Here is a 27,288-nt window from a genome sequence, read left to right on the forward strand (position 1 = left end):
AACCCTTGTCAAACCTGCTTTTTTACTCCCATACCATACCATATTTTCATGGGCACCATCTTTCCAACCTATGAGTAGCATATTCTTTGGTCATTGAAAATATTTGCATTATCTGGTGCTACAATTTAGCTTTCAGATAAACAAAAAAGTATTCAGTGGCGTTAATACCGGCTAGCCGTATCACACAGACAGAAAAATCAGATGGTAAAGCACTGAAAGAAATCCCAGAGGCAACACTGTCCGTATGTAGTTTGCGGGGGTGGGGGGGATCCTTATTCTGAAGACGTAAAGTGAGTACACATTGATTTATGAGGGCATAGAAACATGCTGACAATGACAAAGACTAATCAAACAGGTTACAGAGCTCCAGAAAAGCATGTTCCCCAAATTTCTTCCATTTTTTATGTGAATACAGAATTTTACAATTACATTCAATTTATATTTTGCTGCTTCAGCAAGGAGGAGAACATTAAGGAATTTATTCACCCTGGGACAGATTAAGAAATCTGTTCTACGCAAAGGGAATTGCCAATGTATTGTAGGTCTCTTTAGCATTAGTGGGATTTATTGGCATAAAATACGTGCCCCAAGCATACACAGAAAAATAGACCTTGAGAAATCTCATTCATATTGGGCTATATGAATTATTACAAAACTAGGATACAGTACCTATTTAATGCTTTGCTTAGTAGTCAGTAAAACACAAGATAAAGTTCTCACTATTAGCAGGGATATACTTTCTCTTTAATTCTGGTTCTGTGCAGACAGTCCTTTTCTCAGTTATCTGTAGTCATTACTGTGTCTCGGTATAACATGCGAATGGCTTTTGGGGGTTGTTAATACTTACCCCTCCAACTCTTTCAAAGTGATCCCCGTCTTTCTCAAAGTCTATCAGGTGTCCATTAAATGACCAAGTAAACATAATATCTAGCGAGTGATCATGAGATACCTGGCAAGGCAGAACAATACTTTCTCCAACAGTGACATCCGTGCTGGAAGGTGGCACCACAACCCGTGTTGGATCTGTAAATAACAAACAGACAACACACAAGAGAAGAATGAATCCCTTCTCCTTTAGAAATACATAGATTTCAAGAAATGATTACAACACTAGGCAGCTTGTTGCAACCTCTTTACTGTTGGGTGAACTTTTAAAAGATTAAGAGGTTCAATTAAGACAAGAACTTAAGAGTCAGGAGGATGCTTAAAGGAACAATTGAACTATTAAGTTTGTAAAACTGGGTGGGGAATTTTGTAAAGAACAGGCCCTTGAGTCCTCTGTTTTCAGCTGAGTTGAAAATACCACCTGCAAATCTTTCAGACAGGAAGTGCAGGGAGAGGTGTATGAAAATAAAAAGGTAATGACCAGATGTGGAGAGGGGGTGCGGAGAAGGGAAATCAAATTTGAAAGGTTTGATTTCAATGTAGGGAAGGGGCCAAAGATTAGAGAATATTTCATCAGAATCTGTCTATCCTCCCATTGTCAGTTTATCACCTTTTTATCAGGAAATACATGCTGCAAGGTTCATCAGCCAATGTATTGGTTCACTAGTGTTATCAAAAAAAGTTGTGGGTATTCTGCAAATTGAGCACTACCTTGATACCATTCCTTCATGGGCTAATGTGCACTTCTTATCTGAATCATACAGAGTGCTAAAGCAGCAGCAATCAAAGTGAAGCAAGAAGATACTAAAATTAAACTAAAGACAGTCAGAACCTCCCTTATCCATGGCTCTTATCGCAAACTGTGTTTGTTTGGTACACCTATTTACCATCTTCTCAATTCTGATGCCCTTAAGTCCATTCCTTTTGGGTGAAATTCTGTTTTGAAGAGGGCCCACACGAGGCCTATGCACCACATTCCTCTCAAATGGGAGATTTTAAGTAATGCATAAACCTTATGCTGGCTCCCTGCACAAGGATGAATTTTACTATTATTAAATTTCAAAGCTTATATTGTAGCTCTCAACAGATACTTTCTCTCAACCACCGCTCTCCTCCCCCACCCGCTCCTTGATTTACATGCCTCTGAAGCCAAAAGAATTATTTCATTTTTAAAATAGCAGTGACCCTTCCTCCCAAACAGCTCTTTATGAAGAATTTCTCATTCTGTCTTGAGATATCAGATGTTTCAATACTTAGACAGCAGGATCCTAGTGACATTCCCAAAGATACAACAAAGCAAATATCCCACCATATACCTGACTGATGAAGACTGATGTTCACTAAAGTACAGGGCCGGCACTTCCATTTAGGAGACCGCGCCAGGATTTGGCGAGCCGGCCCTGCGCCTTGGGCGCCAAAAACCCTGGCGCCGCTCCTGCTAATGTAATGATATTAAGGAGTATTTCTCATGATGGCATTGACATAAACGTTATGCATAAACACTGCTGAACATTTTACAACTTGTTAAAAGACAAGGCCAGGGGACAAGGCCCTAAATGTACAAAAGGAGTTATGCACCTGTCTATTTTAGCCATCTAAGTCCCAGTTTCGGGAACCACTGGGATGCACAAACTTCCACTGAAACTCTGTAGGCATCTAAACTCACTTGGCACCTATATTTTTGCTTCTGTCTCTGAGCATGCACACCACTGCCTTACTGTGGGCATGTGGGTACTCATCTCCTGCCTATGCCCCGAAGTGATTCACAAGCTGGGGAGGATAGGCATCTGGCCACCTAACTCACCTGAGGAGCCCAATTTGGCAGGGTTTAAGAGCACAGTAGCTTGGCAGATTGCTGAGATAACTGGGTTGGCCTCCCACAGTAGGCTGATAAAATTATTGTGTAGGTATCTCCTACATTATGTATCTAATCCAAAGGTAAATGCTTAAAATCTGGGCATTTAGGGCTTGATTCAAACTCCACTGAAGTCAAGAGAAAGAGTCCCACTGACTTTGTTAGGGTTTGGATCATGCTTTCAAACCACATGGACTTTAGAATGAAGCTGGACTGTTGTTGGTTCACTAACTACATAAATACAAGGAACAGAAGATTTGGGTAATACAGTATCAGTGAGGATTTCACTGGTGTTTCTACACTCTTGCAAAATTCCCTGTAGGCCTGATCCTGTGAAGTAAAGTTAATGGAAATTGAGGGCATTTAGCATTTCAAAGGAAATCTTAATTTGCCATTTCTGTCCACCCATCCCCTGAATAATTTCAAAAAATAATAACAAAAAACTCACCTATCAAAGGCTGTAGATGTTCTAACACATCATTAATGCTACAATAAAATCCTAGTAGGATTACAATAATCATTTGGACAGGAACTCCCTCAGCCCTCTCCAAAAACCCTATAAAATGTTTAAGGGTGTGATCCTGAGAGGAAATGAGTGTCTCCTACAAGTTTATGAGCAGAGCTGGGCAAATCTTTTTGCACTAACCATTTTACTTAGTTTAAAAAATACTGATTTGGTGCCACCAAAATATTTCTTGAATGTATGCTGATTTAGCTGATTTTTTTTATTTTGGAAAAAAGTCAATACATTTTTCCAAATATATTGAAATGGCCAGTTTCTACATTTTCAAGATAAAATATTTAGATTTTTCAGTTCAAATTTTTTTCCAAATTTCCAGTAATTTTATTTTTAAAAAAATAAAAAAGGTTTAAAATGCTCAAAATCTAAATAAAATGTTTATTTTTTCAAAACAAAATAGTTCAGTGGATCAGAAATGATTTTATTTTTTTTACTTTTTGGAATTGCTAACAAACTGAAAAATCTCTTTCCTTCCAGCTTTTGTCCTGATCACCTTCAGCTTCCACTAGAGTCCGATAATTTATCTTGCAGGATTGTACCCTAAACAAATCTCAGTGGCTAGTTTTTGCTGAGTCTAGTCTGTACTTCCCTGTGACATCCTGCAAAAATGCAAGAGGTCATCACTACAAAAGGGAAGGGAAGGGCACGGACTGGTTGCTGAAACATACACACAGACACAGACACAGACAGACACACACACAAATGCTTTCAGAGATGCTAAGCATAATCCCCGAGGAAATCGATAGGAGCTACAGGTACCCTTGTTCAGGTTCCTAATCCCTTAGTGTTGAGAAGCACAGTGATGTTATATTTTAACATACTGTTTTTCACTGAACAGCTGATACAGCCTGACGACAAATGACACCTGAGTGGAATACAGGCAAGACTTTGACCCTAGTCATATTTAGCATGAATGTGTGACCTCTGTGATGCAATTTACAAATCACTCTGGGGAGAATGCTTACCAATCTGTTTTCAAGGACTGGAAAAGTACGAAAAAGTTCTATTTAATAGTTCTAGCTGCAGCAGCAAATGAAAAGTGTTATGCAGAAGCCAGGTGAGGACAGTCAAGTGGACGGACCTTGGCAATATGAGGCCAAATGGTAATCAAAGTTGTTTGATTTGCATTGTTAAAATCCATAGTTTGAAGCACCATCGTTTGAACAGAGTGCTTCAATGACACCAAACTTGTTCTGGTTCACCTCCATATTTCAAAGTTAGGTACAAAAAGGATCTTTATGAGCTAGTCAAAATTTGCCAGGAAATAACTATTTATTATTCATTCACTATTGCTCTTAGTTACCATGCAAGAAAGACGAACGAACCATTCACCTATATACTACAGTAGAGCTGGGTTTGTTCTTCCACCATGATGTTCTCCTAAATACAGATTATTTTCCTCAGCTATCTTTGTTAAGTAACCTTTACACAGAGGAAGACTTCCAAGGGCAGCTAATTGTTTTTAAAAAATGGTCAAACAAAGGGTTTTTTTATTTGCGACTCAAGTGAACATTTGGTTTCGGAAGCCCTCTTGTGCACTTTGGCTTTAAAAATAAGAACAATCAAAATTGTTTAAATGGGAGTTCTGAGAATGTTCAGCTAGCATTACTGCACGGACACTATTGGAAATACAACCGCATATTAATTTGAAAAAGGTAATGGTCCGTTTCTCTAGAGGTTTTTATCTTCTTCAAACATCAAATGGGTAAAAAAAGAAAATCCACTTTCCAGTTTTGAAAAGGAACTAATGACAGATTAAGAAAATGAGCAATTGAGTGAAAAGCATGTTTTGTATGTATATATGTGAGTATATAATGTAGATTAATATACATATGGCCAAATGCAGCCCTGGCATACAATGAAAGAGTTCAATTCTCTTTGCCAAGGGATGGCTTTCAACCACAATTAATAGAAAGGCTTTCCTAGATAAGTATTGAGAGGACAGGCAGTAAATGATAAGATTTACAGTTTGATCTGACTCATTGCTACAAACACTGTCGATGTGTAGTTAACACTCTTGCCTGTAGGTGTCACTGAAAGCTCAGTAGAATAAGAAAGCTGCCCTCAAGTCAGCAATTTTCAGGACCAAAGGTTTAGTGCTTAACATGCAAAGGAAACTTCATTTTCTTATTTTACATACAATTTTTCTTTGCATGCCAACAATATCTGACAGATCATGTACTGGCTGAGTTTCCAGTGTGTTTTGATTAAAGCTTAGGTCATTTGAGAAGAGAATATGCTTACAGGGCCAGATCCTCAGCTACTGTATATCAGCATTATTCCTTTGATTTCAGTGCCGCTATGCCAATTGACACCAGCTAAGGATTTGGCCCATAATACATATGAAAGAACGTTCAGAGAGAATTCAGGCTTTCCTGACTTATCTTTTGATCTGCATTGTTTCTCTTTATTTTACTGTTGATGGCCGGCTACCAGAATCTGCGGTATTTCTGATTAGTTTAGTTTAGTTTAGTTTGCTTATGTTGCACTATATTTTTAGCAAGAGTATTCCTGTTAACCTTTAAAGTGAGAAGATGTGGGTAGCTTTTGTCATCAGTGGGCCTGCTGTAGCTGTTGCTTTTGTCACTTGTATTCTACCAGAAGAAAATCTTCTCTGGCTGTTTGCACTATTTGGTTTTCATGTCTCATTTCGGGAATTGCAACACATTTTATAGTTACAAACTGCCTAGCTGTATGTATCACTGATACTGTCTGAGGGGAACAAATTATCCAATTTGAAAAGAAACCAGCTCGCCCTGATTTTTTTTTATTGATTCTGTGTCCATTAGGAGGGATTGTTTGTTTGGACTAAACGGCTCCGCATTGCCATATTTGCTTGTTGTAGATCACACAGTGCTATGTTGTGTCATGTTGATCTAGAGTACATGACACAGTGGGACACAATCTGCTGTGGCACAAAATAAGCAACATAAATAAATCAGAGAGAGACAGTCAGAGACAGATGCATTTTTTAAAGTCGGTGCCCGATATGAAAGTGTCAGCTTCTGAACGAAATGAGTGAGCAAAAACAGAGTAATGAACGACACCACAGTGGATAACAGTTTATCCCTAGTGACCAAAAAGACTTCAAATGAATTGGTGATTTCTAACTAGAGCTAGGCTGGTTTGCTGGTCCCCTGCATTGCACCACCACACAGGATCCCATTTCAAGCGTGTTCACTTCCAACCTGGCAATGTTGTGTGCTCAGGGATGGGAATGCTATAATGTTAATAATTGAAGTGCCTTTCATTCAAGGACATCAAAGTACTTAGCAAACAAAGGATGAAGCCTCCTAAGTCCTGAATGAGGTAGGGGGATAGAGTATTTTAAACCCCAGAAGGCTGAATACTGTTTACAACATGCTCAGGACTTGAGGCGAACAAAAGGAGTTGTGATTCAGTGGGAGCTGAGCATCTCAAATGATTGGTCCCAAAGAGACATAAGGCCAATGTTTTCATATGTGGGTCTCTAAAGTTATGGATCGAAATATGTATTTAGTCATCTAAACAAGTGACCTGTTTTTCAAAGGTACTGGGCTGAAAAAGTCAAGCCTTGTGCTATAGACACTGGACTGGGGGTTCAGTTCCTGGTTTTGTTACAAACTATCTGCAACACCCTGGACAAATCAGTTTCTCTGTGCCTCAATTCCACATCTGTAAAATGGGGATAATAGCACTTTCCCTTTCCCCACCCTTGTCTATTTAGATTATAAACTCTTCAGAGTGGGGACTCTCTCCTCTGTATGTGGGGTGCATTGTACAAATGTCACCCATCTTGTTTGCAGCCCCTGTGCACTACTATTTTACAAATAAAAATCACCATAACAATGGGCACCTACCATTTCCATTGATTTGGCACCTCTGAGCACCAGACAGCTTATTTAGGTGCCTAAATACATATGTAAGTGCTTAGCTTCAAGTCCCTATGTTTACATTTTTTGCCAAAATGACTTTCTCAAGGTTACACCAGTCACTGGAAGTGCTCAACAGAAAAACAACCCAGGAGCCTTGGCCCCCTTCCTATACTGTAATCACTAGATCAGGGGTTCTCAAACTGCATTGTACTGTGACCACCTTTGGATAACAACAATTACTACATGACCCCAGAAGGGGGGACTGAAGCCTGAGCCCACCCAAGCCCCACTGCACTGGGTAGGTGGGGGACAAAAGCAAAGCCCAAGCCCCACTGTCCCAGGTGGGGGGCAAAGCCGAAGCCCAACAGCTTAACCCCAAGGAAGGGGGCCTATAACCTGAGCCCCGCCACCCAGGACTGAAGCCCTTGGGCTTTGGCCTTGGGAGGTGGGGCTTGGGCTTCAACCCTAGTTGCTGGGGCTCGGGCTTCGGCTTCAGTCCCGGGCCCCAGCAAGTCTAAGCCAGCCCTGGCAACCCCATTAAAACAGGACCACCCAACCCACAGTTTGAGAATCGCTGCACTAGCTCTCATGCTCTCATCATAAAGCCCCATTGGACTTTGATGTAAAGAATGGCATGGCCAGGGTTCATAAGGCACCTGGGTCTCGCTCTGCTCTCTACTATTATTAAACATCTCCAGAAGATTAGCATTTTGCTTCTCACTGTATAAGCATATTTGAAGACCCAGACCCAGATCCCCAAAGAGCTTCATAGAGTCAGAGTTTAAGACCAGAAAGGACCACAAGATCATCTAGCCTGACCTTCTGCATATCACATGCCATCAATGCCACCCAGCATCCACACACTAAACCCACCACCCAAACTTACATCGAAGTATTATAGTCTTCAGGAGACTAGACTATTACCACAGAATGTAGGGCCAGAAAGGACCTTGACAGGTCATCAAGTCCAGCCTCCTGCACTGAGGCAGGACAAGTATACCTAGACTATCCCTGACAGGTGTTTGTCTAAGCTGTTCTTTAAAACCGGCAGTGTCAGGGATTCCACAGCTTTCTCTGGAAGCCTATTGCTGTGCTTAATTACCCTTATAGCTAGACAACTTGTATTTTGCCTCTGAACACTCTTCAGTTTATACATGTTTCTTAGAGTGGACTGGACACAGTACTCCAGCTGAGATCTTACCAGTGCCAAACAAATTGGGACAGTTACCTCCCATGTTTTACATACAAAAGAACTGAAGCTAGCTCATGGAGGGAGAACAAACCTGGTCTGGCTCTTTACCTCGAAGAAAGAAAGTGAGTCTTTGCTCAGGTAACTCATGGAGTTTTCTTCAAGCTCCTGGGTACCATTTGGTACCCACATATTAGCAGCTGACTTGGAGGCAATGCCTGTGTAGCTCTAGCAAAGAATGGCCGAAGTGGCTGCTGGAGAAAGCAATGAAGAGGAGAAGGGAGAACGCTGTATAGGCCAAGGCCATTTCAGCACACAATGTGCTGACTTCCTGTACCATGTATTGTCATTGGAGCATGCCAGGGTGTCTGTTAGATGTTTAATGAAAGCCAATGTCAATGACAAGGTAATTTCAGGTTCAAGCATGAATGCTCAAGTGCAGGAGTTTATGTTCAATGACCAGATGCTTTAAACAAGCAGTAAGACAAAGGAAAGCAATGCCAAGCACAAAGGATCAAGTCCAACGCTATTGAAAATGGACAGAATGTTGCCTTTGCTGTTGATGTACAGTAATCAGACAAGACATAACAGGGTTAGCTAAAAGGTTCAGTAAAGTTTTAGCATCTAGGGATTTATGCAGTAGTTACATATTTGAGGCCAGCCATTCTATGGCTTCAGGTATTTAACAATGTTAGGAACACTTCTCTCTCCACCCCACCTTCTCCCGTGGAAGAATAATAGCCCACAGTTTTTACTAAATTCCACTCAAAAGCATTAAGTTATCCCTTTTGATTGTGCATTCATGGTTCATTCTGGAGAAATTTACTTTGAATAACAATATTGAAAGGCTAGTTCAATAAATTACATTGATTCATTTTTGTGTCTGATCTCATAGGCCTCACTTGACCCTGATGTGCATACCCATAGCAAAAGCAGATATAGGGCTATATTTTTTCTATTGCCTCCATTCCACATCTATTTTTGTAGATACAAACAATTGTGCCTGCAGTTGTGAATATGAAATGATTTTCAAGTAAACAAGACACGAGAAGTCATTCTTCCGCTTTACTCTGCGCTGGTTAGGCCTCAACTGGAGTATTGTGTCCAGTTCTGGGCACCGCATTTCAAGAAAGATGTGGAGAAATTAGAGAGGGTCCAGAGAAGAGCAACAAGAATGATGAAAGGTCTTGAGAACATGACCTATGAAGGAAGGCTGAAGGAATTGGGTTTGTTTAGTTTGGAAAAGAGAAGACTGAGAGGGGACATGATAGCAGTTTTCAGGTATCTAAAAGGGTGTCATCAGGAGGAGGGAGAAAACTTGTTCACCTTAGCCTCCAATGATAGAACAAGAAGCAATGGGCTTAAACTGCAGCAAGGGAGATTTAGGTTGGACATTAGGAAAAAGTTCCTAACTGTCAGGGTAGTTAAACACTGGAATAGATTGCCTAGGGAAGTTGTGGAATCTCCATCTCTGGAGATATTTAAGAGTAGGTTAGATAAATGTCTGTTAGGGATGGTCGAGACAGTATTTGGTCCTGCCATGAGGGCAAGGGACTGGACTCAATGACCTCTTGAGGTCCCTTCCAGTCCTAGAGTCTATGAGTCTATAAGTGCAAATAAAAGCCCCACCCATTTAACTACCTGATTTTCTGATGCAAACATCAGAATTAACTTTCAAAGTTGATTTTTTGCTTAGGCAGTCATACAACTTTACAAGGATTTAGATGTACATTCATTTTTTTAAAGATAAATTATAACCCCCGAATTTTGGAGATGATTTTTTAAATATTTTTGTTTGATTTATTTATTTTTGCCATAAGTAGCTGTTCAAAGATCTCTATTACTTAGTTTCAATTGGCAAGGACCAGTGATTAGACGGATATAGCCGAAACTGCTCCCAGGCATTTCATTTTGCCTTGGATGTGTCTTACTTTGGAAATCCATTATGAAGGGAGATAATGGGCAGCAAAGCAGTATGCCCTAGATTTTGCCCTGCATTATAGAGCATTATGTTGGTTTCAAGTAAGACTGAGTCTTATCTTCCTTTGTGTAAACTGCAGAATTTTAAAGCATTCCTTGCACATGTATCTCACCTGAGTAAGCAGATGTTTGCACCTTCAAATTTAGGTCATTTTGGTGTTGTTGAAATTTTGCTTGCTGACTTTTGGCTTCAACATCAGGGGTTAAGAAGCTAGGTTGTCTTGTAAGGGTAACAAAACACCAGTAAGATAAGAGATGATCTCACCATTTTCCAGGAATATTTTAATGGCATAAACTAAACCACACTTGGTGCCCGAATGTAAGTTTAACAGGAAACCTTACATGGAGAGGGTGTGTGTGTGATTTCAAAATATATTTTCAAGGTTTGTTCTAGGCAAAAAAGAAGTCAGAATTGTTCAAAAGAGGAGAAGAGAATTACAAAACTGCAAAAACTTGTATACACCTCCACCTAAGTTCTGGACAGTAGAATAAAGCAGAAAGAGAGAGAAAATGAAAATATTTGGAGTCAGTGATGATCTATTTTATGAGTGATGTTTATGGTCATTCTTGGTCGGTGACTAAATTATTGCATTATGTAAATAACTCAGTGGCCTTTTCCCTTGCCATGCTAGGGCTGACTTTAATTCTCCGGGAAAGGGTTATTTGGGTGTCTGCCAATGTTTTGATATAAATTAGCTAGGATATAAATTAAATAACCTCTTCTTCTGTTTCTATAGATGATAATGTGATGGAACCAGAAGTACTTGCAGTTGTAGTTTGGTCAAGAAGCAGGATGCTTGTAACAAAAGGGCATATTGATAAACAGGGAGAGAGATTAAGCAGATGGGGGACCACATGAAGTGGTTGGAAAAGCCCCCAGAAGCAGATCGATAACAGTCAGCACTGTGACAGAAAAGAGAGAGTAAAAAGACACACAGATTTTTTTTTAAACATCCATAAGTAGGTGACATTTTTGCCTGTGCAGACAGTGAAGATTGAATGCCACACTGTCGTTTTTGAGCAGGCAGAAATAAAACTTGGGTTATCATGCAAATATGCTCATCAACAGTCTTGGTGTCATCATCAAATTTGTCAAACTTCTAAAGAAAACAATGACTGCCTTAAAAGTGGCAATGTGAGCTAGCAGATACAGATTAAACTGAAGTGTTAAAAGCCTAAGGCATCCATGTAACACAGGCAGAATATCTACCTATCCAGGTAAATGGGACCAGGGTAATGACCCAATGAAAACACAATGAAAAAGTAAATTCCAATGATTGAACCAAATTCACCCACTTACAACGATGAGGTGACACGTAAACTTATGCTGCCATTTATGTTACCTTTGAATTTGGCCTTAAAAATCTATAATCATCATCCAGGTCCCTAGCATATGCCTGCATCCCACAAAGACATAACAAAATGCAAATTCTCAATAGAGAGGATAATTAACCATTGGAACAGTTTAGCAAGGGATATGGTATGTGCTCCATTATTTGGAGACTTTAAATCAAGACTGGATGACTTTCTACAATAGAATGTTCTAGCTCAACCAAGAATGATTGGTCATAATGCAGGTCTTTTAATGGGTGACATTTTATAACGTGTTATGTATGAGTCAGACTAGATGGTCACAATGGTCTCTTCTAGCCTGACAATCTATGAAAGACCTTGCAGGACAAGACAGTGACTAGAGATAATACAAATCAACAGTAGCATTTAAATCACTCTGCTTTTGATATGTGATCAAAGACTGGAAATCACCCACAGGAATACACTAAATATTCAGACAAGCAACATCTCCCTCCCTTTTTTTAAATTTGCTAATGCAACATTTATACAAGAACTGCCCATTGACAAAGTCAAAAGCATCTGAAGCTTGGTGACTATCAAACTTCTGGGACCTCTTAACACTCTAGACATCATCAGACACTGTGAAAAATGCTGAGGACAGGAAAATGTGACCCTGAACTGAGAAGATTAATAACCTGTGAATAGCTAAACTAACATGTGATAGTTTGCTATGCTAATTTCTACAGCTATCCTAATGGATTGTTTGAATAGTTTATGGGGCATGGCCAAAATTCGTTTTAGTAAGGAACGGGGAAAGGTCAGAGCAAAGGTGAACGGTTAAACAAAATCTTCTGTTTTACAAAATCACAGCATCCACCTGCATTGCTTTCACTTATATGCTGTCAATCTTACAGGAAGGCAACAGCACAGAATGGTCCACATATCATAAATGAGACTCAGGATTGCTCTTTTCATATACCAGTATATGTTTCCATGTACATGTGTGCTCTCAAGCAAAGGAACTAATTTGTAAGGCATGATCCATCTAAAAAAATGTATAGCATTTGACTGTTATTATTTTCTGCAGTGGTATGATATTGTCAGATATAGAATAAAATGTATCATGACAAGTCAATGGGACTTCATCTCCTAAGTGCCTGAGTCACTTTTCAAAATAGGACTTAGGTGCTTTTGAAAAGTTATCCCATAGTGTTACTATATACTCCTGCCATACTTTTCTGTAATAAGGGATGTCAGTGATTTATAGCTCTGTATATAATTGGGAGTGAGGGGGAGAAATGTGGTCTTTCCTGAAGGAGCAAAGGTCCTGATTCAGCAGCTCATCCCTGATTCAGCAATTAAGCACATGCTTAACAGCTTTCCTGAGTGGGGCTCTGCATGATATCAACCCTGGCAACTTAACATGTTTAGTCTTTGCTATGTTAGAACCACATTTTATAAAGAGAGAGCTTATATACTTTTTAGATGCATGTTACAGTGTCTCTTGAGCCATTTTCTGTTAGGAAGCATCCATTTCATTTTAACATGGGCAATTTATCTTTTTAAGTAAAATGTGAGCAAAATACTGTTCCATTGCTTTTCCTACTAAGCTGTCCATCTGTTCACTTTTAAGAGGGGCTGTTTCCTTCTTAGCTCCATTCATACCTGAACGGCAGTTTTGGTACAATTTATTAATGCATTTCTTAAAATGACATTGGAAAAAAGCTTCCCAGAGATTGAAAACTGTCTAAACATGACGTAAGAGTTTCCCTCCCAGGAATTAACACCTCCCATCTCCCAGAAAAGGACCAGGCAGTCAGACAAGCATTTTTGCATACTGAAATACACACTTTGTGTGGCTGAATAGTAAATGAAGGTTAATTTAAATCTGAAAACGCATTAAGAATGGAATTGCATGAAAGGATACCAGGGAGGGATGCACCATTATAGCACCATGAAGACAAAATAAATGAAAATATATCTGGTCCAGAGAGAGGGCATAAAGGGTGTTTCTTAAGTAAGAACAGGGAACAATACTTCATTTTAACCTCCATTTTATCCTGTGCAATGCTATCTTATTAAATCAAGCTCTCTCCATACAAATGTGACAAAGAGAATCTTATGTAATGGGGTTTGGAAATGACAATCAAACCTGTCACTCAGAGAAATTTTTACTTGCTCTTTTATAGCAGTCAGCATTGGTGCCTGATTACGCTAGGAAAACAAAGCATACATTTTGCTATACATGTATCGCTTTGTATTTTGCACTAAAATAAAAGGCACTTTCACTTCAGAAGTACCTTATATGAAATTGGTATATTTGACAAACGATTGTACCATTTTTGACAGACTTTATAGATAAACTAGTGAATTCAAGGTGTCGCCTTTTGCAGGCTATTGATTAATACTAGCTGATATCCATCTTTGCAAGTATGGAATAATCTACTGTCATTACAAAAAATGATGGCCATCTTACAAGGAAGGTTAATCAGATACAGGAGCAATCATATCTGGTCTTTGATAAATTACAAAGTCATCAAGGATCAATCATCAGTTCCCCTTGCAACAAGCCATTGTTACTGCACAAATGTGATGACATGCAATGTGTTCTACTACCACATGACCAGCATCCAAAAGAATTTTGCCACTTTGAACAATGCAGCCTGCTGAGATTGTTGATTTGGGTGTTTTAAAATATGTTTAGAATGATAATGATTGTAAATATAGAGAAGTGCTGGCTTAAATTTTCTAGGGGCTACAGGCGAGCAATAAAAAATAATCAATATGCATGCACTCAAACACATCAGCTATAAGGTGATTGATATAGTTTGTGAATTTGTATGGAATTTGTATGTATTCTTACATCTCTCTACATGCCCGTCACGCCACCATATTTATCTCTGCTTTGCTGCCTCCATACCCAGGATGTAGGCCAATAAGTTATTCTAAAGCTCAGAATTTAGTGAACATGCAACAGTAAGATCAAAATAAATCATTTTTAATGTATAATATCTCCGGGGTCACCAAAGCTAAAGAATACCATTAGACATCAATGGAAAACCAGGATTTCCAATGAACATTAGCATTAGTTTCTAATCGCTAGTATCATGGATGTCATACCATGAATTGGTCATTGGTCCCAAGGGTTAGGCCAAAATCTAGGCCTTCCAGGACGTTTACTACACAGACTATCATACTCTCAGCCATTTATGGACACTATCCTTTTGTCTGATGACCACTTCCCAGAAAGCTGAAGTTGCTGGAATCAAAGTTGGTGAATTTATTATTACTTATTATTTGTATTGTGGTAGCCACAGAAGGCCCCAGTCATAGATTGGAGCCCCACTGTGCTTGGCACTGTAAAACAGAACAGACATCCACTGCCTCATGGAGCGTACAGTCTTAGGGCAGCTTGATACTTAAAATGCTACAGCTGGGCCCATGTAGTGCTCCAGTGAAGACCTACTTATGCCGCCAGGAAGGCTTCTCCTGTTGGTATAGGCACTCCATCTTCCCGAGAGGTGGTAGCTAGATCAATGGAGCTGTTTACATCAGGGATTAGGTCAGTTTAACTGTGTCACTCGTGTCATAAACAAATAGTTAAGGGTTAATGTCTCTTCTACCTGTAAAGGGTTAACAAACAGTAAACCTGAAACACTTGACAAGAAGACCAATCAGGAAACAAAATACTTTCAAATCTTGGTGGAGGGAAGTGTCATAACCTAGTCCGAGATTTGGACCTTAGTGTCCAAAATATGGGGGTTAGCATGAAAACCTCCAAGCTTAGTTACCAGCTTGGACCTGGTAAAGCTGCCACCACCCAAAAAATTAGAGTGTTTTGGGGCACTCTGGTCCCCCCAAAAACCTTCCCTGGGGACCCCAAGACCCAAATTCCTTGAGTCTCACAACAAAGGGGAATAAACCATTTCCCTTCCCTTCTCCCTTCCAGGTATTCCCTCCCTGGGTTCCTGGAGAGATAAACAGAAGCAAACTCCGTGAATCTAAACAGAGGGATTCCACCCTCCCCGTTTCCAGCCTTGGAAAACAGAAGTACCGAGAGCTAATTTTCCTTCCCCCCTCACCCAGAGGGAATGCAAAGTCAGGCTAGTAAATCTAACACACACAGATTTCCCCCTGACTTCTTCCTCCCACCAATTCCCTGGTGAGCACAGACTCAATTCCCTGGAGCTCCCCACTAAAGAAAAACTCCAACAGGTCTTAAAAAGAAAGCTTTATGTAAAAAGAAAGAAAAAATACATAAAAAGGTCTCTCTATATTAAGGTGACAAATACAGGGTCAATTGCTTAAAAGGAATATGAATAAACAGCCTTATTCAAAAAGAATACAATTCAAAACACTCCAGCCACTACACACATGTAAAATACAAAAAAACATATAAATCACTATCTGATCTTTTGTACTTACAACTGGGAAACAGAATATTAGAAAGCAAGAGACAGAAATCCTCCCATAGCCGAGAGAGAGACAGGCAGAAGACAAAAGAACTCAGACACAAACTTCCCTCCACCCAGACCTGAAAAGCCTGGTTTCCTGATTGGTCCTCTGGTCAGGTGCTTCAGGTTACCTCTTTCCAGGTGTAAGAGACATTAACCCTTAGCTATCTGTTTATGACAGGAAGCCTTTGTTTTGGGCTGTTTCGCGGGGTTTTTGTTCTCTCTTGGGATTAAAAAAAGCCAGACATGTAACCGATTCCTCCCATCTTCTAAAACAGCCTATTCTGTTCAATTTAGTAAGTACCAGTTAGAAAGGCGGTTTAGTCTTTTGGATTGTTTTCTTTATTTGCAAATGTTTATTTTGCTGGAAGAATTTTAACTCTGTTTCTTATACTTATATACGTAAGTTGCGAGGGAAGATCCCCCTGGTCTAAGTGAAGCTAACAATCCCTGTAACATGTTCCATCTTAATTTTACAAAAATAGTTTTTACTTTTTTTCTTTCTTTAATTAAAAGCTTTTTCTTTTAAAAACCTGATTGATTTTTTGGTTATCTTGTGTAAGACCCAAGGGGAGCGGGTCTGTACTCACCAGGGAATTGGTGGGAAAAAGGAGAGAAGGTGGGGGAAAGGTAAATTTCCTCTTTGTTTTAGATTCACAAAGGTTAAATCTATATTGCCTCTGGGACAGGGGAAAAGAGGAGGGGGGAAGGTAAAATTCCTCTCTGTTTTAGATTCAAGGAGTTGAATCACAATGATCTCCCAGTGTAACCGAGGGAGGAGAGTATCTGGGAGAAAGAAAGGGGGGGGGAATCGTTTATTTCCCTTTGTTGTGAGACCCAAGGGGTTTTGGGTCTTGGAGTCCCCAGGGAAAAATTTGGGGAGTCAAAAGTGCCCCAAAACTTTTGGGTGGTGGCAACTCTATCATTTCTAAGCTAGTAATTAAGCTTAGGGGGGTTCATGCTGGTATCCCATCTTTTGGACGCTAAGGTTCAGAGTGGGGATTCATATCATGACAACTTGGGGTGGTGTGTGTGGATTTTTCACAACCCCAAGCAACATAGTTATATCGACCTAATTTCCTTGTGTAGACCTGGTCTAGACAAGACATAGATATGACTGGAGAGAGAGAGAGGGCACAAGGTAATAATGAGACAAAACTGGATACCCCTCTCTTCTGATTTTTCCCTATTCAGTTCTTTTATATCACCCTTTTCTCATCTTCTCTCACTCGTTTCCTTCTCTTCCTGCTCAGATGTTGTGCTATGTTAATCAGATGTAAAATATTAACTGTTATATCTGGCTGCTTGAAATGGATAAAAATGTCAAGCTGTATTTTGTGTCAGTTTTATTCATTAAGACAAAACTCTTAGGTATTATATTTTGTAATGAAGGTTCTTTACAAATCTGTACTTTGTATTATTTTATAGGACACAAATATATATATATATATATATATAGGGCAGCTGTATACCAGTATATGGACACATGCATATGTGCATGTGTGTGTTTGGGAATGGATGGGGAGCATTATCTTGGTATATAGCTGCCCATATCCTGGTGCCATTATTTTGATTGTACATGTCTTAGGTGGTGACAACAATCTATTTCAGGGGATCATACTCAACAGATAAGTATTTTGTCTCTCAGATGTTATAGTAAAAAATATAAAGGCCACACACTTGTCTTTTAGATCTCAATTCATGTTGCAGATAAAGCCACAGGAAAACATCTCCTTTTTCTTCCATTTGGCTAAGAGTCAAGTTCTAATGTTTATTTCACAAAAGTTCATGTTTTGCCCCAGAATAACATAGTTACTGGCCATAACATTTCATTTGAACTGTACTGGGTTACTGAAGGACACCTCTTGCACATTTAAAAAAATAAAACATTCCTGATTTCATGCCAATTTATTGCAAGTTTTACAAACTTCTTCAAGGTGTGAAAGACAAAATTCTATCTATCGTCCTCTGTTGAGCAGAAGCAGATATCAGGGCCTTGAAGTTTGGTTCCCTGCTGGAGGAGAAATCAATGATGTGGAGTCTAGGTATAGTCTTAGTGCAACTTTTTTTTATTTTACACTAGATACATCAGTCCTTGAACAGTCATGGTCACAAACAGCACACAAACAATCCACTTTCTGGCATCTCACTCTGAACACCAATGCCTGGCTCCCAAGGGGCAACTCTGCCACAAGAATTGACCCTAACTAGCAAGATTAAGGCAGAGAGCAGCTCCGTCTTATTGCTTGCCATAAGTCCCACAAGAAGAAACTACATAACAAAACTAACAATAATACAATCATTTTTTCCAAGACTGAACAGTGCTTGCACACTGAGAAAAAGAACATCCAGGACTACGTAACAGTGCCACCTGCTGACATATCTAAATACGGCTACATATTGTCTTTCATTTACAGGGGTTAATTAGTAATTCTTAATGACTCACTTTTTTGGTGCCCCTCTGGAAGTACCAGTGAAGGACCTGATTTTTAAAGGGTGTCTTATCAGCCCTTTCTAAAATCCAGACCTTTAGGCAGTATCACAATCTAGGCATTCAAGATCACCAGACACTTTTGAAAGTCTTGGCTGTAGAATGTGCATCAAAGGACTATGCTGAAAATGTCCAGCAGAAATTCAGTATTGTAAATATCTGAGGATAAAATTAGCAAATGCGGCCCTCAATTCAGCAACCTGAGACAAAAGGGGGTGAAGAAAAACTTTCAAAAAATAAACAGCGCCAAGTGTTTTCATACTAGTTAACCAATGTTCAATTATTTTCTCTATCTGTGACTCCCTCAGTGATGCAGAGAACTGAATGTCACAAAGTATTAATTTTTTTTTAAATAGCACTATCACTGGGCCAGACTTCCAGTCTTTATTCTATTTAGCAAGTTGAACAAAACTCGCAGCCCTACATTTAAAGTAAAAACACAGGCAGTTTTTCAACTGGTGTAAATTGACTTAGCTTCTTTGACTTTAAGAGAGCTACATTGCTTAGCTCTAGCTGAGAATCAGGCCTTTTATCTCTGAGTTGAAGCACAATTTCCCTCTCCTTCCCCTCTCCCCATTGTTGTGTCTGAAAAACCCTGTTCCCACCTTAAAATGCTTTTGGACAGGAAGTGGACTATCAGACAGGAAGTGGCCTATCAGAGTTGATTTTACTGGAAACCAAATTCTATTACTGTATATTGGAATCTGTGAAGGAACAAAAAGACACTGTAAAAGAAGAACAAAGCAAAGAGTTTCACACTGAGACCTACAGTTATTTTTCCTCCGGAAAAATTACCACCTCAGTTTTCAGCCTGTTGTTATTATGATGGTTTCTCTGCAGGTTGGGTTGTTGAGTCAATCCCACAGAGGACATTAACCAAAGTATTACTCTAAACAGCATCTGCTGCCACTATTTTATAATTAGAAGAAAATTAGTAGTAGTGTTAGCAAATAGCTCCCTGAAAGAAATGATTCTATAACACAAATGTCAAGTCTAAGACCCTTAAGCCTTTTAGAAACCACACTAAAAACCACACTGTGCTTTTGTAATACAATAAAGAAACAAACTAGATTGCAGGCTATATTAACTTACTGTTATATATGCAGAGGTATAGGTCATAACACGACCTTTGGCTGTTACAGCTCACTTTGTTTGGTTCCAACCTAACGTATTTTGGACTTGCACAAAAAGATAAGGAGTGTGGGATCAGGCCTTCCATGTAAAGTTACATCCTGCCTGTATATGGACCAAGCGGGGAATGGCAAGTAGACCCTGGGACATGACTGCATAATAGAAGGAAATACCATCATATAAGTGTAGATAATTCTTATTTTAAAATACATCTTTAGCCTATAACCTGTTGATCCTTTGCCCTATTACTGCATCCAACCCAGAAGACAAAACACATCTTTCTAAAAGGACCAAATGCCAAGAACTGAAAGAAACCCAACCAAACTAAACCCTCCAAAACAAACCTTTTTTAAAAAAAGTCCATGCTCAGAAGAGACTAATTTGTTTTCTGGTGAAGATGATAACCTCTTCTCAATTTACTTGGGAATCCTGCAAGATACTGATTAATGTTTCCCTGTCCCATTGACAGATCTTGAGACAGCAAACTTTTATTTCAATAGCTGAGCTTTTCTTCTATTACTGATAACCTCCTGGCATTGATGGGAGAGAAAAGTGGAAGGATCAATGAAAAATCATGTGTAGAATAAAAAACTCTCAAGATCATCCCTTCTTCAGAGATGGCTGAAAATCTCCAGCTCCCACTCCTGACTAATAGTACAATATGAAGCATTATTAGAAAGCATCCCTAATATTGCTCCCCTTTCACAGATTTTTATTCCAAGTCAATCACAGGTTTCCTTAGGTAGATCACTTCATAGTGAGACTCAAGAGCTAACTTATAAAGATATACAAACAGAGACAACTAGTATACCAACATATACAATATTTTTCATATTTCAAACTTTAGTTTCAAGCATTTTTAAATGGTTAAATAAAAGCGGGTTTAGTGTTCATAAAAGTGAGCAACTAAAAGTGCTAGCTTTGGCTGAAACTACTTATTATTTGCATTGGGTATATACAATAATAAGGGATCTGAGCTCAGCTGTTCTAGGCACTGTATATATATACACACACCTCTACCCCGATATAATGTTACCCAATATAACACGAATTCGGATACAACGCTGTAAAGCACTGCTCCAGGGGGGCGGGGCTGTGCACTCTGGAAGATCAAAGCAAGTTCGATATAACACGATTTCACCTATAATGCGGTAAGATTTTTTAGCTCCCGAGAACAGCGTTATATGGGGGTAGAAGTGTATAAAGAAAAGATGGTACCTGCTTCCAGACATACTGGGGCATTCATCTTGACTTCAATGCAGTTAAACCATGGATAAATTGGCCAGTGCTGGTAGCTACCATAGTAGCTATCCGACCTAGCTCTGCTGATACCCTTTTATCATTATCTGCAACATCACTCCTTGCCGTTCACATTCATGGTTCTCTTGAGTGGAGAAGATCCGTCATCTTGAAATATATCAGACAGTTTGGTTATCTGGGCAACTTATGTCTAGCCGTAAATCATTAAGATCACTTTCTATTGTAACCCAAGTCAAGATATTAATTCAGGCCTCCAGTGTTGAGATGTGAGTGAATCACTATACCACATCGCTCTCTATTTTTTACTAGTAAATACAATAATAATAATAATAATACCCAGATCTTACATAAACTTTTTCATTAGATCAGTAATTTAGATTTTAGAAAGAGACTTCCTGCTACTCTGATTTCAGACTGACTGTTTTCAAATTTCACTGTGTACAATTTTCAGCACTGAAAAATTCTTGCCACGGCTGCCCATTCTACCTCCCTCCCCACTACTCCCTTTGGATTATCACCAGGCACTGAGACATTCAGTCACATTTTCAATGTGTGTAATATCTAGGTTTAGGTCTCCATTCTCCTTCAATAACATGAATGGAGGGGAGTCAGATTGCTCCCCACACTTTGACAGCCATTGACTCAATGACAAGCTATCCCTATCCAAGATAGGGTTGCATATTCAGGGAGGGATTGTGCTGTTCTCTGTGGTGTCTTTTCCCATTAGAATATCAGGGAAATAACAACATAAGAGAACAGCGACCTTGTCTGCAATTTCTCCCTCCTGCGGAAGTCATGCTGCCAAAGCAAAGGAGATATAGGGCTGCCTGGGGGTGGGAGGGTGTCCATTTGCCGCAGGTCCCCTCCACCAGAGTTTTTTGGGGCCCCTGGAGCGGGGTCCTTCACTTGCTCCAGGGGCCCCGGAAAACTCTCCCGGGGCCTGGGCCCCCGGAGCTTCTTCCACTCTGGGTCTTTGGCGGTAATTCGGCAGCGGGGGGGGTCCTTCCACTCCAGGGCGGTCCTTCCGCTCTGGGGGGGGAAGGACCCCCCGCCACAGAATTACCATCGAAGCTGGACCCACCACCGAAGTGCTGGGTCTTCTGTGGCAATTCAGTGGCGGATCCTGGAGTGGAAGGACCCCCCACTGCTGAATTACCGCTGAAGTGGGGGCCCCACGCTGCTGAAGACCCCAGGACCCCTGAATCCTCTGGGCAGCCCTGAGGAGATATGAGGCAATCCTGCAGAGTCCCTTGCTCTCTCTCCCCCACCCTGCCCAGATCTGTGGCATTCTTGTAAAGGTGACGTGTTTGGAGGTCCATTCCCTGCCTGCTCTGGAAAGGGATAAACCTCACCCCTCAGAGTGGAGTGGATGAGTAGGAAGACATGCTAAGAGTTGACACTCACTCAGTTTGACTAGCCCCTATGATGTGGGATTTTCCTGCACTGGGGTGTTCTGGGACAGTAGGAATTTTAAGCCATGGCTGCACAGCTGTCACGTTTAACTTTATAAGAATCAAAACAGTCAAAGGAACAAACAAACTCACTGAGCCAGATCTTCAGCAGGTGTAAATTGATGAAGCTCCATGAAGTCCATGAAGCTACTCAAATTTGCACTACTAAGAATCTGGCCTACGGTATCCAATTAGAAATGGACTCTTCTTTTTATTCTTATGGTGCAGACATTGGCGTTAGCTGTACAAATTGTTAGCTGTCAGAGCTTAGTGATCCAGGAAAGGTTAGTCAGCTCATCATGCCTGTTCTAACCTGCAGCTACCTCCAACTGCCTTAATCTGTTAAACGCAACTGTGGCCTTCTTCCCACGATGTCGCTGCCAGAGTTACTGGATTCAAAGATTCTCTCATATGCTGTAAGTGACAAACATTCTCATTTGCTAGTCAGAGTCTAGCAAAAGTTGAGCTACTTTCTATTACTGATAGCTGAGAAAAGTAGGTCGGATGATAAACCAAATGTATCCGCTTTATTGTAAACACAACCATCATGCTGATAATCTTCAGTTAACTGGCCCTTGCTGCTCTTTACATGTCTTCCCTTGCTATGAAATTAAAACAGCTTCCATCTGGCCATGTGCAAAGTAACTTATTCTTGATATTTTCGCTTGTGTACATACACGCTCAGATGCAAACGTAAGTAGGCATCAGATATATGTATCAGAAAACAACTGTGTGTGCTTTGAGAATGCTTTTATTTTAATAACATTGAACTTTCATTTGTATTCAGAAAACTTCAAAATACTGTAACCTTTCTGAAAGGGATAATGTTAAACTAAATTGGAACAAGTTGATGAAACTGTGTTAATTAACCTGCTTTCATCTCACTGAGCATTTGTGTTTAACCTACAGGTCATCTCCTTTTTGAACTGCTGTATGGATTTGATCTTCAACGACAGGCAAATCGACTGAATCATCTATTGACAGTGAAATTAAGTGAGACCTCTTGAACCTTTTCCTTTCTCTGCGAGGGTAAGTAAATTCCTAAAACGGAAGGCATGAACCTTTTCATGAATTATTCTAAGTTGTTTTTTTTATGGTAGGAGAGGTTGTAATAATTCTTAGTCTTAACATGTGAGCTTGTGTAAATTTGTTAGCTATGCCTTGTGGGCTTAAGCTGAAAATACAGGGCGACAAATGGAAAAACCTCTCCTTTTCTATAAGGAATGTAGACATACTGCTGACCTCTTTTAAAAAGTCATTTTCCCATAAGTGTTACATACTGAAACAGAAATATTTAGAAACACAAGACACTTGCTCCTGTCTTGACATGCTTATTTATCTGTGCAATTATCTGGTTTAAAACCACTAATTGACTAAAAGTAAATAGGGGAGGAAAATCCTTCTGAATTTAATATTTAATAAAATAGACATTTCACAGCACCCAGCTTTCTTTAAATCAGAGTTGGATAGGCAAAATAAGAAACTGAACTGAAAGAAGAAGCTGAGAAGGAGTCAATATATTTTTATTTCTGCTGTTAAAAATATAACTTTAATAATGCTGGAGATAAGTCCAAAACTGGCAAGTGAGGTAGGTCAGAGATCTATGCTTTTTAATATCTAGCTTTTCTCCAGTAAGACTTTTATCACATTAATGTCTAAATCATACTGATTGTAAAACAGCCAAAATAAAGCAATTAGTAAGGCCTGTGACAGCCGTGGAGAATGAAATGCACAAGGTTTTCAATACAAGCCAGATGGATATCTTCAATATATTTCTTATTATCTGCTCATGGTAATATGGTTCAATTAAACTAAATCAGTACTACAGAACACCATTTGAATTGCATGAAAAAATTAAGTGTCTGCTACAAGTTTAATGAGGCTAAACAGTCATATTATGTTTACAAGTTTTATTTGTTATGATCAGTAAGTGTTTACAAGAAAAAAAAGTAATCTATTTCATTTGAGCAGCCTTTCCTAAGTGAAAAGTATTATACTTTACACTTTAATTCAGCTGCCTGAGTGTGTTCTATTCACTTTTTAAATCTGTTAGGTATCAGAGTTGACTTAAATGTAAAAAGGGAAAGAAACAAGCATTTTTTCTCAAAGCACTTTCTGTTCAACAATGATCATAAATTAAGGAATGCAGTTTTATAACAATATACAGTTGTTAACCAATTATAATAATTAACCAATTATAGGAGTGACGCAGCTCCTAGAGAAGTCAATGGAAAAACTCGATGGTAGTTGGATGGGGCTCTAAAAGAGGGCCATGTTCAGTATGCCATTATGTTTGCTAAAATCTTTGCCAAATGTTATGGAAAGTTACTGACCTTTCTCTACTAGAACACAGTGCTAATGGTCCATGGCTGTACTGCTTGTCACGTTGGCATTAAGAAAATCAAAAGGAAAAGACATTCTAACAAGAACTACGAGGATGGTAAAAATCACACATTCTACAGCACGCACACATTTTATACTCTGTGGGTCACATTTTCACCAGTCTTCCTTAACAGTGTCTGCAAAATTTGATGGGTGAAGGGAATATGGCTCAAAGGTTATAGCATGGATCCTGGGTTCTAGCCTGGCTCTGCTGTGTGACCTTGGACAATTTGCAATCTCTGTGCTTTAATTTACTCATCTGAAAAATGGAGATACTGAAATAATGCAATTTATTTTACCTCAAAAGGGTGTTCTCTGAACGATAGTCAGTGTTTCCAAGTACTTTTTCAGATCCTCAGGTGAAAGGAGATGTCTAAGTTCTAAGTATTATTAAATGCAAGTTTCGCATGCATAAAATGCATACCCTTACAAATTTTGATTTCTGAAGATGATTTCTGAATATTTGACCCTACATATATGATTTGGAGTGGAAATGACTTGTCTCTCACAATGATGATCCCAAAGTGGTCTACAATGAAACTATTCAACTACTGTATTTAGAAGAAGAAGTGAAGAATAACTTAGTCCAATTAAAACTATGGGGGAAATGCAGTTAGGCAACACACTTGAATTCCGCTTGAAATTGTAATACTGCTCTTGCAAAATTACACCTACTGGACATCAAGAACACAGCTTTCACTTCTATCCAACTACTGACCAGGCTTAACTTAGAACAGTGATTTTTCAGCCGGTGGTCTGCAGACCCCAGGAGGGAAGCAGACTATGTCTGAGGGTCCATGAAGGCTTTCGTTACCACAGAACAGTGGTTTTCAACCTGTTATCCATGGATCCCTGGGGGTCCACAGATTATGTCTAAGATTTCCAAAGGGGAGCACACCTGCATTCAAAATTTTTTAGGGGTCCGCAAATGAAAAACTGTTGAAAACCACTGGCTTAGAAGATCCACTACCAGCATGACAGCCCCATGGGGTATGGCTACAACAGTTTGGGGAGGTGACAAAGAAGGATCAGTGAAATGAATAACTTTCATACAGTGTATGCGTTGGATCATATTTAATCCTACTAGTGTGTTCTAGAAAACAATTGGTGTCATTGGAAACAGTCCAATTAGGGAGAATGTACTCAGTTGCAATTTTATGGCCAAATGTTATCGCTTTTGTTAATTGCTAAAATTTAGTGTTCATTACTGATTTCTAACTGTTTATGAGCCAGAAGACAGGAAACATTTTTCAATACTTACACATATTGGTTAGTTTCAACAGACTATGTGAAAATTATCACAGTTTTCTTTAGAAAGTGGTAAAGAAATGCACAGAGATGGTCTCTCTACTGAAAACCAAAGTTGGAATCAATTTTATTTTTCTACTCCAAAACTAAACAAGAAAAACACAAAACAAAACCATGAATAAATCAGAGGTCAAATGTCTCTATATCCCCCGTATTTTTACCCACAGAATTTTACCTAAAAAAACTGGATTTGTTGAAGCATGAGATCAACAGTGGGTTTTTTTTTGAAGCCAAAATTGGGATTTCTTTACCCAAAATTATTTCTTTAAACTAGTATTACTTTTTATGGAATGCTCACATCTTACACATATACGATGAGTCCCCATAAAAATGGTCCTCCATTACTTAATAATTTACAATTGTCTTTCTACCTCTCTTTTGACCATTTAAAAGTTCTTGATGATGGGTAACTGAAGAGTTTTGGCTCTGATACTAGTTGACAACACACAGTGTGCCATCAAATATGATTACCGAAAATCAAGCCATAGGCAGCCCAAATTACCTCTTTTTGATTGCTGGTCTACAGAAACTATGCCTTTTTCTGAATGGGTATTGTGACACTGGCAAACCAGTATGACCCTTATAGGGTTGTAATAAGGACAATTCACTTGTGTGTGGGTATCAAACAAAGGTTAATTAGACTAGCAGTCACTAACTTGTTCATGTGTAGTGATAAGAATCAAGAGTAAAGGCTAAATGTATTTGTCCGGGTTTACCTATATCCTATTAGAAGTTTACCAACGTCACCAAATTAACTTATAGATGCTAAATCTTTTTCATGTCTCTTTAGATGATGTATGTGACTGTACTCAATCAGTCTTAAAACCAAAGATGCGTATATAATGCATGAGACTAATGATAATAACTTATGGTCATCAATTATCCATCCCTGTTATAATGAGTGGCTAGCAATTACCTTATGTAAATCAATGTACAGTATCTGGTTTGTTTGTTTATGCATGGGAAGCAGAAGGTTAACTTCAAAGAAGGGTCGTAGTTTAACAATGAAGATCCAACTTGCTGTGACAATTTCTGTAAAGCGGCTTGTCAGCCTGCCAGAGAGCTATAAATACTGGACCCTGGGCAAGATCCTGCCATCTCCAGTCTGTTGAACTTTAAACAGGGAAAGTTTAAGCTACTGGACAGAGATGTCCAAGAAACTTCTTGGACTGCCCTGGATAATTCATGCAAGGACTCTAACAGACTACAGCTAAGGCCTTGGCTACATTGGCACT

General features: G+C 39.3%; 1 protein-coding gene and 1 long non-coding RNA gene across 14 annotated transcripts in view; one reads left to right on the forward strand and one right to left on the reverse strand.

Annotated features, from left to right (window-relative positions):
• The window catches only part of CNTN4 (contactin 4), a 643,980-nt gene that overhangs the window by 31,170 nt on the left and 585,522 nt on the right, over positions 1 to 27,288 (reverse strand). For 6 of the 7 annotated variants that reach the window (XM_030569637.1, XM_030569640.1, XM_030569635.1 and 3 more), the window contains one exon: positions 848 to 1,023. In XM_030569637.1, the coding sequence (XP_030425497.1) occupies positions 848 to 1,023 (176 nt within the window). The remainder of the gene's footprint in view (positions 1 to 847; positions 1,024 to 27,288) is intronic. The other variant, XM_030569641.1, reaches the window with a different exon arrangement.
• The window catches only part of LOC115654829, an 82,218-nt gene that overhangs the window by 9,709 nt on the left and 45,221 nt on the right, over positions 1 to 27,288 (forward strand). For 6 of the 7 annotated variants that reach the window (XR_004001281.1, XR_004001282.1, XR_004001280.1 and 3 more), the window contains exon 2: positions 23,273 to 23,392. This is a non-coding gene — a long non-coding RNA (uncharacterized LOC115654829). Of the gene's footprint in view, positions 1 to 22,682; positions 22,780 to 23,272; positions 23,393 to 27,288 lie in introns of all 7 variants that reach the window. The other variant, XR_004001283.1, reaches the window with a different exon arrangement.

Source organism: Gopherus evgoodei, chromosome 7 (genome assembly GCF_007399415.2).
Source record: "Gopherus evgoodei ecotype Sinaloan lineage chromosome 7, rGopEvg1_v1.p, whole genome shotgun sequence".
Classification (NCBI taxonomy): Eukaryota; Metazoa; Chordata; order Testudines; family Testudinidae; genus Gopherus; species Gopherus evgoodei.